The 15,038-nt window shown below is 38.1% G+C and overlaps 1 protein-coding gene across 1 annotated transcript; it reads right to left on the reverse strand.

The window, feature by feature from the left end:
- Positions 1 to 1,042: 1,042 nt before the first annotated feature.
- UMAMIT9 (nodulin MtN21 /EamA-like transporter family protein) lies at positions 1,043 to 8,773 on the reverse strand. The gene is made up of 7 exons (XM_078590552.1): positions 8,426 to 8,773; positions 7,060 to 7,122; positions 6,876 to 6,992; positions 6,062 to 6,314; positions 5,768 to 5,926; positions 1,608 to 1,759; positions 1,043 to 1,520 (listed from the first exon to the last, which is right to left on the reverse strand). The coding sequence occupies exons 1-7, from the start codon at positions 8,626 to 8,628 to the stop codon at positions 1,343 to 1,345; spliced, it is 1,125 nt and encodes a 374-aa protein (XP_078446678.1). The 5' UTR covers positions 8,629 to 8,773; the 3' UTR covers positions 1,043 to 1,342.
- Between the last annotated feature and the right edge of the window lie 6,265 nt (positions 8,774 to 15,038).

Raw genomic sequence — 15,038 nt, forward strand, 5'->3', positions numbered from 1 at the left:
GTGATGAAGGAGCTCTTGCAAGAACTTGGGCTGAAGAAAAAATAATATGTTATTTATTGCGACAGCCAAAGTGCCATCCATTTGTGAAAATCCCACTCTTCATTCCGAGTAAAAGCTTATTGATGTGCACCACCACTAGATCAGAAGTGCGATTAAAGAGAAGCAGTTAGAGCTGAAGAAGATTCACACTGATGATAATGGAGCCGATATGTTGATAAAGACCCTGCCAATAGAAACAACAGATTTGCCGATAGCTAGTCGGCATGACAACATTATGACAATCATGGCATAATTCCCATTATGGGTTGAAGGGGGAGGTTGTTGGGCATGTGGCCACTTAGAAGGCATGTGACTTGCTTATGTTGCAGCCCTAAAAGCCACATTTTCAAACATGGCCCATTAGCTTGGACTAGAATAGTTCATTTAGGGCATTTTAGCCTTGTTTCTGTGTTATTTTGATTGTGCTCAGGTGGTGGCTTCTGCGGAAGATGAGGGCTGAAGCTCACCACCAAGTGTAGAATGGTACCAAAAGCTCCCAAGACCCAGGTTAAGCTCGAGAGGGCTCAAGAGTTCATCCTATTGCTTGTGAAGCAGGGGGAGCTTGTGGAGGGAGCAAGCTTGTGCTTCTTAAGGGCACATTGAATCAATTAAGGCCTTTCTCAAATAGAGGACATAGAGAGAGGAAAAAAAAGGTTTATCCAGTTTCTTGTACTCTCCATTGGACCTAGAATAGCGTTGCTTTTGTGCTTGAGTCTATTAGAGAGGCTTCGCAAGTTACATTGGGATTCCTTGTTTCCTTCTCTTCTTCTCTTGGACTTTTTTATCAAGTGCTTGGACCTTATATCATCTATAGTGTATTTCTTTGAATATCTGGTTCCTTGTTGGAATTTGAGCAGCATAGCTCATCTTGGTATCTATATGGTCAGCGTGTTAATGTTGAAGGTGTGAGTTACAAAGCCCTCATTGAACTATTCATATATTGCGCCTTTTTTATTCTCTGAGAGGGAGAGGGGTATATATATATGAGAGGGAGGGAGAGGGATATATATATATATATATATATCAAAGAGAGAGAGAGGGAGAGAGAGAGGCAGAGAGAGGAGTAATACACTAAGGAGACTTTGAAAGGCTAACAAGCTCAATGACCGAGGGACAAGTGCATTTGAAATAGGCCACAGCCAATGAACAAGGAATTCACAAGCAATTCTTCTGTCCTTATTACTCTTTATCTACGAATGCCGCACCATAATACAATCTACGAAGTTCTGGATTCTCTTTTCAATGCATTAAAAAGGGCGATGTAAAGAAAGATATTACTTAAACCTATTTATGTATGGTTTTTCTATTTTAATAATTTCATAGGCAATCCAAATACTTCTTTCTGAGCATCTGCTGCAATGGGGAAACTGTTTCCTTGAGGATCAGCTTCCTGAACGGTTCTCTGATCACTTTCAGTTTCTTTGCTCTTCCCCCACAAGACAGCGTAAAGGCCTGCCACAATAAGCATCCCACCAATTACCCTGATTATTCAAATAAACCAAAGTTAGAAATTTTCATACAGTGATATTGTTGAAGAAGAGAATGAGGGTAAATGAGATAAGAATCACCCTCCCAGGTAAATTTTCTCCGAGAGGATGAAAGATCCCATGATAGCCACTATTATCATCATCAATGGGCTAAAGGCTGATGCAAAAACAGGGCCCTTCCTCTGGATGACCAGGCCCTGCATATAGTATGCTAGGCTAGATGTCACAATCCCCTGCACAATCAAGCTCCGGCTTCCATAAATTCGTAATGTCACAGTAAACAAGGAAGAAATAGAGATATAGGCTTATGGACATATTTTAGGTTGCTTCATACTTCTACATGAAGTAGGAATAGAGACAGAGAGAAGCTGTGTGTGATGGAGTGATAGATTGCTAGGAAGGCAGCTGTCTTGGTACATGTATAAGTATATATGCAGATAAATATAAAGGTATATTAGGAGAGGGCTATGGAGGGAGAGATGGACAAAAAAATTTAAGAGGGAGGTGAGAGAGAGATAAAGAAAGAAGTAGAAGGAGAAAAAAACAAAGAACTAAAAATACAGAGAAATAAATAAAAAGAGAGATATTGAGATAGAGATGGAGGGAGATAGAGACACAAATAGAAAAACAGATATTGAGATAAAGATAGAGAGAGTTAGAGAAGCAAATGGAGGGGGACAGAGAGAAATATACGGCGAAAGAGATAGAAAAGAAATATAAATGGAGATAGAAAAATATATAAATAGAGATAGAAAAATAAATATAAAGAGAGATAGAGATAGAGCTGGAGATGGAGACGGGGAGAGATAGATAGAAAGAAAAGAAATCGAAAGAGATATAGAGATAGAGAGAGAAAGAAATAAAAGTAGAGATGCAGAAGGACAGAGAGATATAGAAAAACAAATATAAAGAGAGATATATAGAAAAAATAATATAAAGAGAGCTATAGACGGAGAGAGATATATGGAAAAGATATAGATATGGAGAGAGAGAGGGAGAAAGAAATACAAAGATAAATAGAGATGGAGAGCTATAGAGAAAGACATAGAAAGAGAGATAAAGATGGAGAGAGCGAGTGATGGAAAGAGAGGTTGAGATGGAGATAGAGAATTACAGAAGAAATAGAAAGAGAGATAGAGATGGACATAGAGAGACATAGAATTATAGAGAAAAATAGAAAGAGAGAGAGATGGGGAGAAAGAAAGAGATAAGATATATAGAGAGAGATTGAGATGGAGATATAGAATTATAGGAAGAATTATAGAGAGAGATAGAGAAGTATATAGAAAGACCCTAGAGATGGAGAGAGAGAGCAAGATAGAGAAATAAATATAAAGTAGGATAGAGGAGAGAAAGAGATGGAGAAAGAAATAGAAAGTAGGATAGAGAATGAGATAAAGAGATAGAGAAAGAAATAGAAAGTAGGATAGAGAAGGAGAGAAAGAGATGGAGAAAGATATAGAAAGTAGGATAGAGATGGAGAGAAAGAGATGAGAAAGAAATAGAAAGTAGGATAGTGAAGGAGATAACGAGATAGAGAAAGAAATAGAAACATAGATGGAGATGGAGATAGATATATAGAAAAACAAATAAAAAGAGAAATAGAGATGGAGACAGATATAGAGTAAGAGAGATGAAGATAGAGAGAGATAGGAAAACGAATAAAAAGAGAGATAGAGAGGTATGGAAAGAAAGAGAAAGAGAGCGACAGATGGAGAGAGAGCTAAAGAGAGATAGAGATGGAATGAGGGATACTGAAATAGAAGGGCGAGAGACAGATAGATGGAGGGATTGAGAAATAGAAGAGAGAGATAGAGATGCAGACTGAGACAGAGAAGTAGGAGAGAGATCTATTAATAGAAGAGAGATAAATAGGTAGAGCGAGATAGAGAAAGAGAGGGAGCGAGAGCAATGAGAGAGGGTGTGAAGGAGAGATAAAGGAGATAGACTTGAAGAGAGAGAAAGAAAGGAGAGAGATAGAGATAGGAGGTAGAGATGAAGAGAGAGAGAAGAGGGATAGACATGGAGAAAGAGATACAGAGAAAGAGATAGAAAGAGAGAGAGAACGGAGATAACCATGGAGAAGGAGAGAGAGGAACGAGACAGAATGGAGAAAGAAGAGAGAGTGGGCATTTAGATGGAGGAGGAAAAAGAGGGAAATGGATTCAGAATGGAGAAAGAAAACAGAGAGAATGGTGGTAGAAATGGAGAAAAGAGAGAGAGAAAGGAACACAATGGAGAGAGAGAGAGGAGAGAGACAAAGGAGCTAAGAATGGAAAGAGAGAAGGGAAAGGAAGGAGATAGACATTGCGAGAGGAGATAGACATGGAGAGAGAGAGAAGCGAAATGAAGGAGATTGACACGGAGAGAGGAGATAGAGATGGAGAGAGAGAGAGAGAGAGAGAGAGAGAGAGAAGCGGAAGGAAGGAGATAGACATGTAGAGAGGAGATAGGCATGGAGAGAGAGAGAGAAGCAAAAGGAGACTGACATGGAGAGAGAAAAGCGAAATGAAGGAGATTGACATGGAGAGAGAGATAGATAGACAGAGAGATAGATAGATAGATAAAGAGAGAGAGCGGTAGACAGAGAGAGATAGATAGATAGATAGAGAGATAGACAGAGAGAGATATATATAGATAGAGAGAGAGAGATAGACAGAGAGATAGATAGATAGATAGAGAGATAGACAAAGAGAGAGAGAGAGATAGACAAAGAGAGATAGATAGATAGATAGAGAGAGAGAGACAGAGATTGATAGATAGATAGATAGATAAACAGAGATAGATAGATAGATAGAGAGATAGAAAAGGAGAGATCGATAGATAGATAGATAGATAGATAGAGAGAGAGAGAGAGAGATAGAGAGATAGAGAGAGATAGAGAGATAGAGAGATAGAGAATTAGAGAGAGAGAGATAGAGAGAGAGAGAGAGAAAGAGAGAGAGAGAGAGAGAGCGATAGACGGAGAGAGATAGATAGATAGAGAGATAGACAGAGAGAGATAGATAGATAGAGAGAGAAAGAGAGATATATAGATAGAGAGATAGACAGAGAGAGATAGAGAGATAGATAGAGAGAGAGAGAGAAAGAGAGATAGACAGAGAGAGATAGATAGAAAGAGAGAGAGATATATATATACAGAGAGATAGATAGATCAATAGATAGATAGAGAGAGAAAGAGAGAGAGAGGGAGAGAGAGAGATAGAGAGATGGAGAGAGAGAAAGAAAGAGAAAGAGAGAGAGAGCGATAGACAGAGAGAGAGATAAATATATAGAGAGATAGATAGATAGAGAGATAGACAGATAGAGAGATAAACAGATAGAGAGATAGATAGAGAGAGAGAGAAATAGATAGATAGAGCGATAGACAGAGAGATAGATAGATAGAGAGATAGACAGATAGAGAGATAAACAGATAGATAGAGCGATAGACAGAGAGATAGATAGATAGAGAGATAGACAGATAGAGAGATAAACAGATAGAGAGATAGATAGAGAGAGAGAAATAGATAGATAGAGCGATAGACAGAGAGATAGATAGATAGATAGAGAGACAGAGAGAGAGATAGATAGATAGAGAGATAGACAGAGAGAGAAAGAGACAGAGAGATTGATAGATAGATCGAGAGATAGAGACCTGAGAGAGATATAGATAGATAGATAGAGAGATAGACAGAGAGAGAGATAGATAGAGGGAGAGAGAGAGATAGACAGAGAGATAGATAGATAGAGAGATAGACAGAGAGAGATAGATAGATAGAGAAAGAGACAGAGAGATTGATAGATAGATAGAGAGATAGAGACCTGAGAGAGATATAGATAGATAGAGAGATAGAGAGATAGATAGAGAGATAGATAAAGAGAGAAAGAGAGAGACAGATAGAGAGATAGGTAGAGAGAGAGAGAAAGAGAGAGAGAGAGAGAGAGAGAGAGAGAGAGAGAGAGAGAGAGAGAGAGAGAGAGAGAGAGAGAGAGAGAGAGAGAGAGAGAGAGAGAGAGAGAGAGAGAGAGAGAGGGGGAGAGAGAGAGAGAGAGAGAGAGCGAGAGAGAGAGAGAGAGAGAGAGAGAGAGATAGAGAGAGAGAGAGAGAGAGAGAGAGAGAGATAGAGAGAGAGGGAGAGAGAGAGAGAGAGAGAGAGAGAGAGAGAGAGAGAGAGAGAGAGAGAGAGAGAGAGAGAGAGAGAGAGAGAGAGAGAGAGAGAGAGAGAGAGAGAGAGAGAGAGAGAGAGAGAGAATCTAACGGCATATGCAGCTGCGAGAAGATTCATGTCGAAGCCAATGACCCACGCGGAGGGCTTATGTTCCATGACCAGCGTGACGACGATAGCTTGCAGAGTACCCACGAAGCAAATCAGCGCAGTGAGAGACAACGGGGCCGAGTACTTTTTAAGGGTGAAAGCCTGACAACGAAGAAGAAAATCTCTTTAGCTCTATCAGCCAAGTGCAATCCTTCTTTCTTTCTTCTTCTTCTTCTTCTTCTTTTTCTTCTTCTTCTTCTTCTTCTTTTCCCCTTTTGAAAAGGCTCCAAGTTTTACCTGTATAATAAAAAGCGCCGCCCACGCTGCTGTGGCTATGATTAGAAAAACAGAGCCTTTTATCCATTCGGTCTCAGCGGTTGCAGCTTGTTTAGCAGAATCTGAGGAATTATCTTGGTGGGTTTTGCTAGTCCAGACCATATCCACAATGGGTCCTTTGTAAAGTGTCATTATCATGGCTCCAGCAACAGCCACCACCGTCCCGGCCACTTTCGCCTGGCATCTCACCTTCCTTATGTTCACCTTCTCCAGTCTGTTCAGAAGAAATTCTAGCTAAGTTTTAATTTCCTAAATAGAGAGTAACATAAACAAGTCGTAGATCATAAGCTATCTTATAAATCTCACTAAAATGTTTCCCTTTTAAGTTAAAATGAGATTTGGGCATTCCAATAGTGTGTATGGGGTTTAATTAATATGCAGAGGCTAACGCTATCCTAATTAAAAGGATGGGATAACTTAGAATGGACTAAACAGGATTAAGTTTCTCCTGCTTTCTGTAAATAAGGGCCAATCCTTGTCTCAAAAGTAAAACCCCACTACTCTTAAATGATTAAGCTAAGTCCTAGCTGTTAAGTCTCAGAACTCTAAAAAACATCCCCCTTCGATGGATTCATTTGTTTCTTGATTTCTGTTTATTGATTGATTCCTCCATAGAAGGGGGATATTTTTAGAGTTTTGCGACTTAACAGCTAGGACATCCCCCTGCTATGGATTCATTTGTTTCTCTATCTTCTGTTTATTGATTGATTCCTCCTTAAGAATGCAATGAAAGGGTATCTTTAAGTTGAATTTTAATAAACATTAGGGTTTCTACCTGCAGAGGAGAGCCATGATGAAAGTCATGGCTGGGAGTATGTTGCTCATGGCGCAGGAGAAGGTGGGAGAGGTGAGCTTCAGTCCAGCGTAGTAGAAATTCTGATCAATTACTGGCCTACAAGAATGCAATGATATCTTAGCCATAAAAGGAAGATAGCTGTCCGGGAGAAGGCTAAGCTTACCCAAGCATGGCTAGAACGAAGATGTGTAGGAACACTATTAGAGTCATCTTCGGCCTCACCTCCCTGTCAGTACAGAGACAAACCCTTTAAATTGAATGTCTTGAGAGAGAGAGAGAAACGCACACACCCAACATGTAGATGCATAAAGAAAAGAGAGAGAAAACCGTTATGCACAAGGCCTAGGGAGAAAGAGAGAGAGAGGGAGGGAGAGGGAGATAGAGAGAGATGGAGAGAGAGGAGATAGAGAAAGAGGGAGAAAGAGAGAGGGAGAGGAAGAGGGAGATGGAGAGAGAGGGAGAGAGAGGAGATAGAGAGAGGGAGGGAGAGAGAGGAGAGAGGGAGAGGGAGGGAGAGAGAGGAGAGAGGGAGAGGGAGGGAGAGAGAGGAGATAGAGAGAGGGAGGGAGAGAGAGGAGATAGAGAGGGAGGGAGATAGAGGGAGATAGAGAGGGAGGGAGAGAGAGAGGAGATAGAGAGGAGGAACGAGAGGAGATAGAGAGAGAGGAGAGGAGAGAAAGATAGAGAGGGAGGAGAGAGAGGAGATAGAGAGAGAGGAGAGGAGAGAAAAGATAGAGAGGGAGGGAGAGAGAGGAGATAGAGAGAGAGGGAGAGGGAGAGAAAAGATAGAGAGGGAGGGAGAGAGAGGAGATGGAGAGAGAGGGAGAGGGAGAGAAAAGATAGAGAGGGAGGGAGAGAGAGGAGATGGAGAGAGAGGAGGGAGAGAAAAGATAGAGAGAGAGGGAGAGAGAGAGGAGATAGACACAACGACAGAGGGGGAGAGAGGAGATAGAGAGAGAAGAAGAGAGAGAGGAGATAGACACAGCGACAGAGGGGGAGAGAGGAGATAGAGAGAGAGAGGGAGAGAGAGAGAGCCCCATTACGTAGAAGGCCTAGAGAGAAGATATAGAAACCATTTCGTAGAAGGCCTCGGGAGAGAGAGAGAGAAAAACACCTCACTTTCATGGCCTCGAGAGAGAGTACCCATAACGTAGAAGGTCCGTAGACAGAACATTCAACTACGTAGAAGGCGAGTAGAGAGAGAAACCCATTGCGTAGAAGGCCAATCGAGAGAAGAACCAATCACGTAGAAAGTCAGTAGACAAAAGAAGCAACGACCTATAAATCCTAGAGAGAGTAAAGCCTATCACGTATAACGCCTAGAGAGACACGAAACCATTACAAAAAGGCTAGAGAGAGAAAAACCCATCACGCATAAGGCCTACTGGCCTAGAGAGAAACGAAACCATTACGTAAAAGGCTAGAGAGAGAAAACCCCATCACGTATAAGGCCTAGAGAGAGACGAAACAATTACATAAAAGGCTAGAAAGAGAGAGAGAGAATTGGGAGGGGAAAGGAGCTCTGAGACCTATCGAGAACGAGGGCGAAGGGGGCGATAGAGAGGGTAGCGAAGGCGTGTCGGTAGACAACAAGAACGTAGTGACTCATGCCTCCGTTGAGAGACTTCTTTGTAATGATGTTCATGCCAGCATAGCCGAACTGGAGAGAGATCATAAGCATGTAAGGTTTGAGCCTCTCTTTGAAACTGCCGCTGCTTCCTAAACTCCCCATTGTTAAATCCAAATGAAAGGGTTGCCAGACAGCCGACGGAGGAGATGAATTGAAACTAGAGGAGAGGAAGCACCGCTAGTTGCTGGTGCTTCTCCTAAGAATGATACTGGCGACGTGCCTTAGCATTTATAGCCTTTAATTGGCATTGGCCCCTCTCTCTCTCTCTCTCTTTCTCTCTCTTACCTCACTTTCACTGGGGATTGAAAATTACCCCGTATCTCCAAGTGGGTCTCGCGTAGAGCACCAAGACAATGTAACTAGGAGGTTTACTAAAACAAGAAAACGGATGCAGTTTAGGAAGGAAGAGAAATATAAGAAAGCCAAAGAGGGGGGAGAGTGAATTCTGACGTGTTATGAATACTGGGAGAGAGAGAGAGAGAGAGAGAGAGAGAGAGAGAGAGAGAGAGAGAGAGAGAGAGAGAGAGAGAGAGAGAGAGAGAGAGAGAGAGAGAGAGAGAGAGAGAGAGAGAGAGAGAGAGAGAGGTTTCCGAATTAATAGATTTTCTTGAAATGGTTTACAAATAGTAATTTTTTTTAAATCTTAAGTAAATACCTATGAATAATAAATTATTGATCTGTGGCATCATTTAGCCATATTATTATCTTATCCTCAAGGATAGAAAATATTTCAAATCATCTTATCACTTGTAATTTATCCTGAAGCTTGATTCATTTTATTTTTTCTATTGGTTAGATTATATTTTCCTCAATCAGTGTTATCTCATTTCAGTAATTTTTATAGAGGATATTCATTGTAGAAGTTAGAGGATGAAAAGTAGTTTATTTTATTTTGAATGCAAATGCGAATTGATATTCTGATTTTTGGATTTTTATAAAGGCCTATTTTTAAATTTAAATACCCAACGTGTCACTTAAAAAAGTGTACCAAGGGAAAAAATAATGGAATATTAATAAAGAAATATCATTTTTAAAATACTAGTAATGAAGAAAGTACCAAATTTGTATTGTACCTGTAACTATCACCGCGAATCAACTATTTTGAATCTTTCTAGAATCTTAATGGATATTATGTGGCCTGATGGCAAATAAAACTTCCATGTCTTTTTAATATTCGTTTAAATAAACTTATATTTATTATTGTACTCGTGTATTGTTTGTAATGAACTCATTGAATGCATGCAGTGGCTTAGTGAAATATGATAATATCATGATTCATTGATCCCTTGTCTTTAAACATGTGTTATAACTATTCCTATTCAAACGATTCTCAAGATGTACATCCCAATATTCAAATATAATAGCATTACCCAATACCACTCATGTAATGAGTATGTCTGATATAGTAGAAACTGTAATGTAGATGCATATCCTAGACAATAGGTGTTCTTTAGGGGGAAAGTTCCATATGTATTCTTCAATAGTATTATACCCAACCATTAATGACATACAAGGGGAGACCAATCTCATATGGTGTATTTGTGCTCATCTCCTCTTTAATCTTTAATGGAATTTTGAATCACGCATCTCTTACTTTCAAAGATTCCAATATACAAAGAAAACTCATGAAGAAGTGCATTCTCTTGGATTTATGAATCCCGATATTCAATATGTTTCTTGTAATAATTAGTTATTTTATAAATGATCTGTGATATATTTATTTGATAAGTCATTCCTTTAAGAAAAAGGCTGAAAAAGGATTTATAAATGAAAAGAATGGGACGCTTTGAGGAGTATCGTTTTCTCTGTTCTGGAATATATACTCAAATGATTAAAAGAGGAACTGTATATATGGCTCCAACGAAATTTTAACAGTCCATGTGATAAAAAAATAAAAAAATGTTATGGTTTTGGAAATAGTTTTTAAGCTCATTGATATCTGATTATTGAAATAGTGACAAAAAATTATGTTTATTTCAGTCAAAAGTTTCCCACTTTGTATATTTCAAAAGAAATTCATCTAACTAGAATATTAGTCCCCACCAGGAAATAAAATTGGTTGATGCTGCATAAATTTATATTTTTTATATAAATTAAGGATACATATTGATATTGTCTTACCAAAAATCAAATTCATCTTTTATCTATTATAATATTTGTATATTTTTTAGTATATAATGAATTTGAAATCAAATCATTGGGTGAATTTTGTTCATGGCCTTCCCTTATTTATAATGTGCATATGCTTTGTAAAAACCCCCAAACTATAAGTATATCTTTTGGTATTTCAAGACTATTTACATGTGATCCTCTAGGCCCATGTATCAATCTAGTTTATGATTCCAATGCCCAATAACCTTTGTTGACCTTTAAAATTAATCAAATATATCATCATACATTAATTAAAGATGGATCTATCAAACCCAATCGAGAGGTCAAGTTTCTAGACAGTGGGGTCCCAAGCGACACATTGTGTTGTGGAGGAAACAAAGGATTGTGTGCCCACTCTCTCATGGAAACTGTCTGTCATTGGTTATTGTGAAAGTATAGTCCCTCATCCAATCGATGCTCCTAATATGACTTAGGTATAGTCCAACCCTAATTAGTCATCCGACTTAATATTGATGCTTTTGGAAATCAATAAAGAACTCTTCAATGATATTTCACAAACAGGACTACAAACTTCATCACATCATATTATTTGAGTTGTCTCCTCTAATACCAAGGGCGTAAGATTACCTCTTGAGCACTTGATTGTTGTCATAGACTTCTTGATGCACTCGAACTAAGATTGTTTAGAATTCCATGTTTAAGAACATATAGGTCATAGTCAAAGTACAACCATCTGTCCACAAGATGTCTCAGGTATAGGGACCACCTATACAACCATGATTTGAATCAAAAAATTTGGGAATTTGTATGGATAAATTCATTGAATACTTTCTGCTAAAGAGTACTCACTATCTATTTTTAGCGTCTCCACATTAGTATCTATGAGACATGACATACTCATATGAGTGTGACTAGATAGTGTTATTTTATTAGGACACGACATAATGTCCTTCTCAAGTATCCTTTGAATAGGAATATTAAGAACACATTCTTAAAAACACATTACAATAGGTTCGACTTTATTGTCAAACAAAATGTCAAATGGAAGACAGATCGGAAACCAAAAGCATCACCTTTGCACATTCCAAATTTGTATTCCTTGTTTCCTTGAGTGAGCATCTTCAAGCCATTCATATCTCTACGTCTAGGCATATCCACATGGTCCTTAGAGCACTAGGTCTCCTCTTGTTCCTTTGAACCCTAGTGCTAGAAATATGATTTTGTCACCATCCAGTCTCAACAAAAGCACGACTTGCGAAGAGGAAAAGAATAAAGGAGAGGGCCATTCAAACTAACATTATATCAAATGAGTGTGTGTCATGCTATTTATACTTTCCAGGAAATTTTCATAAAGGTCTGAATATTTTTCACAAAGCTCACATCACTAGGAACTTTTAATATATGCCCTTGTGCTTAAGGTTACATCCACCAACGTCCAAAAATCTTGTATGACCTCTTAGGTTCATGTATCACTCTGGCTAATAATTTCAATGACCTTCTAACCTTCATTGGGTTGGCCTTATTAATTAAATAAATAAAATATATGTTAAATAATCAAGGATCGATTTAACCAAGTTGATTGGTCAAATTGTTGCCTCATGGGGTGCCAAGCTATACTCTATGCCCCATAATATATATAGAGGAGTATGTCAACTCTCTCGTGGAATATTAACCATCATCAATCTTGTGTACGTATAATCCTTCACATGTGTAGGCTCTCAAAAATAACTTAGGATAAGGCTAATAATAAAACCCTAATTGATCATTCTGGTTAGGACTATGCGTTATAAAATCATTGGAGAACACCTTTTCTATTATTTTTATACAATTTCTAGGGATTTAATTATACATCTTCTTTATTGAGTTAATCTCCTCAAATATTATGGAGAAGAATGCCCCTTTTTTGGTCGCACAATCATCTTTATGAATTTGTTGTATATGAGCTAGGGCAGTTTGGAATCCATTGAAGATAGATTTTGTAGTTCATAATAAAAAAACATCCGACCATCCACAAGGGAGCTTTAGTGTCTCAAGTATGATAACCACTTACAAAACTGTAACATAGATCATCTTGATTGACTCTAAATATAAGACCATTTATGAATTCATTAAGATCAATTCGATGAACTCTTTCCCCAAAGATCACCCATGGTTTGTGTTAAGGATGAGAATCCAGCAAGAGTATACGGACGAGAGTAACAAAAAACACACACTGATTAAAGAAAAATAACTTTCTTGAAGGGGATCATAAATGTTTACATTAGAGGTCCAAAACATCAAGTACAAAATGAGAAAAGAGAAAAAATTTACAAAAGGGACTAACCAACCAGACGATACATGATGCAAGTTGTCGAGATGCATATAAAAAATCACAATTGATCACACAGTTATTATGAATTCCTGCTCAAAATTAAATTGAAAACACGGGCATAATGATGAGTATGGGTCAAATCCACAGAGAACTAGTGTTGACCTTCTATGGTTGACTTGGTCACCTACTCTAAATTTGGAATTCTTTTAGAGGGAAATGGGAGAAGAACTTTAAGTCCATATTAGAGAACCATCGTTTTGCCTAAACCAAATTTGATCATCAAGAGTTGAATGGTCAAAGCCAACTCCGTTAGCTTTGACCTACAAAATAGGGAAAAGTCACCGCTAATTTAAGCCAGCACATCTTAAGAAAATTTTACGAACATTTTGTGATTATAGAAAGACCATAACTAGTAGAACCCAAAAACACTAAAATTGAAGACTTTCAGGGTTTTACCAAAAGAATATGATTATTTAAAGTCAAGATTTTGAAATTGAAACTCGCATGAGAATAAGTTAGTCAAAGGGACATTTCGATGGCCAAAAGTTTATGGAATTCCACAAAATTGGGGCATTGGAAAGATAATCTATAGAAACTTCTATTAACACCTAAAACATGAGGATTAGATAAAAATCACAGAGATAAAACTTCTGTAAGTTGACTCCAGAAATTTGCAACTCGCATGGATATGTGATTCTCAAACAAGGAATTTTGGAGGCAAAAGAAAACCAAATCATGATTTAAGCTATAGATGGATAGTTCATCAGGAGAAGAATCTGTTGTGAAAAAAATCATGTTGATTAATGGAGAGACAGGGGCAAAATTGTTGCGGTATTTCACCATCCAGAAATTATGACTCGCATAAACATGTGGTGGTCAATCACAGATTCTGATACCACAACTTAATCAATCTTTTCTAAACTGATATCAGAAGAAAGTTAAGTCAATGAAAGATCAAATGACTCAATAATCATGTGAACCCATTAACTATTTGATGGAAAATCATTGGATCAATCAGCTTACAAAAAATGGAGACCAAAGAGGTCAGTTACGATAAGTTTCAATCAAATTTTGGTCTAAAAACTGAAGCAATAATTAAAGCTATTCAGGTCACATGACAGAGGAAACCCAAGTTTCTTACCCAACATTGCTGAAGCTAAGGCCCTAAAACACAATTAAGGGACGATTTTATCCACTTTCTGATTTTGAGGCAAGTTGGTTTGAAGTCGTTGAATTGCCCCCCCTCAGTTGACCAATTTGTAAACTTTCATTCCCAGGAAAGAAATCATTTATTCCTCAACATGTCTACACCTTGAATTTGATTGAAGAGCGCCACTTCACACTCGGATTTCACAAGGATTCAACAATGTATTTTCATCTAGAAAGAGAGATAATTATAAGAGAAAATATCTGAACTCGTGCAATCTCAGCCTTCTGATCCCTTTAAATAAGTTCAGACAGTTGAAAGGAGGACACGCTTCAGGACATGATAGGTCACGTCGAAAATGTGGTGGGTCCCACCACATGTGATGCTGATTGCCGCCATCCATTTGTGATATGACACCTGAGTTTCTCTTGAGCTATAGTTCTGTCCCGCTGGTTGATTTTTACCAAATCTACGATCTAGATTTCATGACGCCGTATGTAATGACCATGAACCTGCCATGTTGCATCTGCGAAAAACTAAAACATCAAGAAGTTGGTAGCATATTGGATATTTTGAAAATTTGGAAACGATTATATTAACCTCTCCAAGTCTATAATCTCCTTTGTGCCAAACGTCTGCATATCCATGTCAGTTGGATCACTTTAGGCCCTGCATTTTTAACCTATTTTGGAATAGATTTAAAGATCAAATTAGATGCCTTCAACTCTAAAATTCATAGAAATAAATATACTCGCCATTTTTGCTGAAATTTTTTGCCATTGGGTTCCAAATTTAATTCTGTTTTACATCATGTCAGGTGCAGCCAAAATTAAGATAAGAAAATTTTGTTATTTTTACAATTTTGCCCTTATGAATAAAAAAATTAGTCAATTACAATATTGACTTTGAATTTGTCTTCACATCTTCTTATCTTCCTCTTAG

This window comes from Wolffia australiana, chromosome 19, assembly GCF_029677425.1.
Source record: "Wolffia australiana isolate 7733 chromosome 19, ASM2967742v1".
Classification (NCBI taxonomy): Eukaryota; Viridiplantae; Streptophyta; class Magnoliopsida; order Alismatales; family Araceae; genus Wolffia; species Wolffia australiana.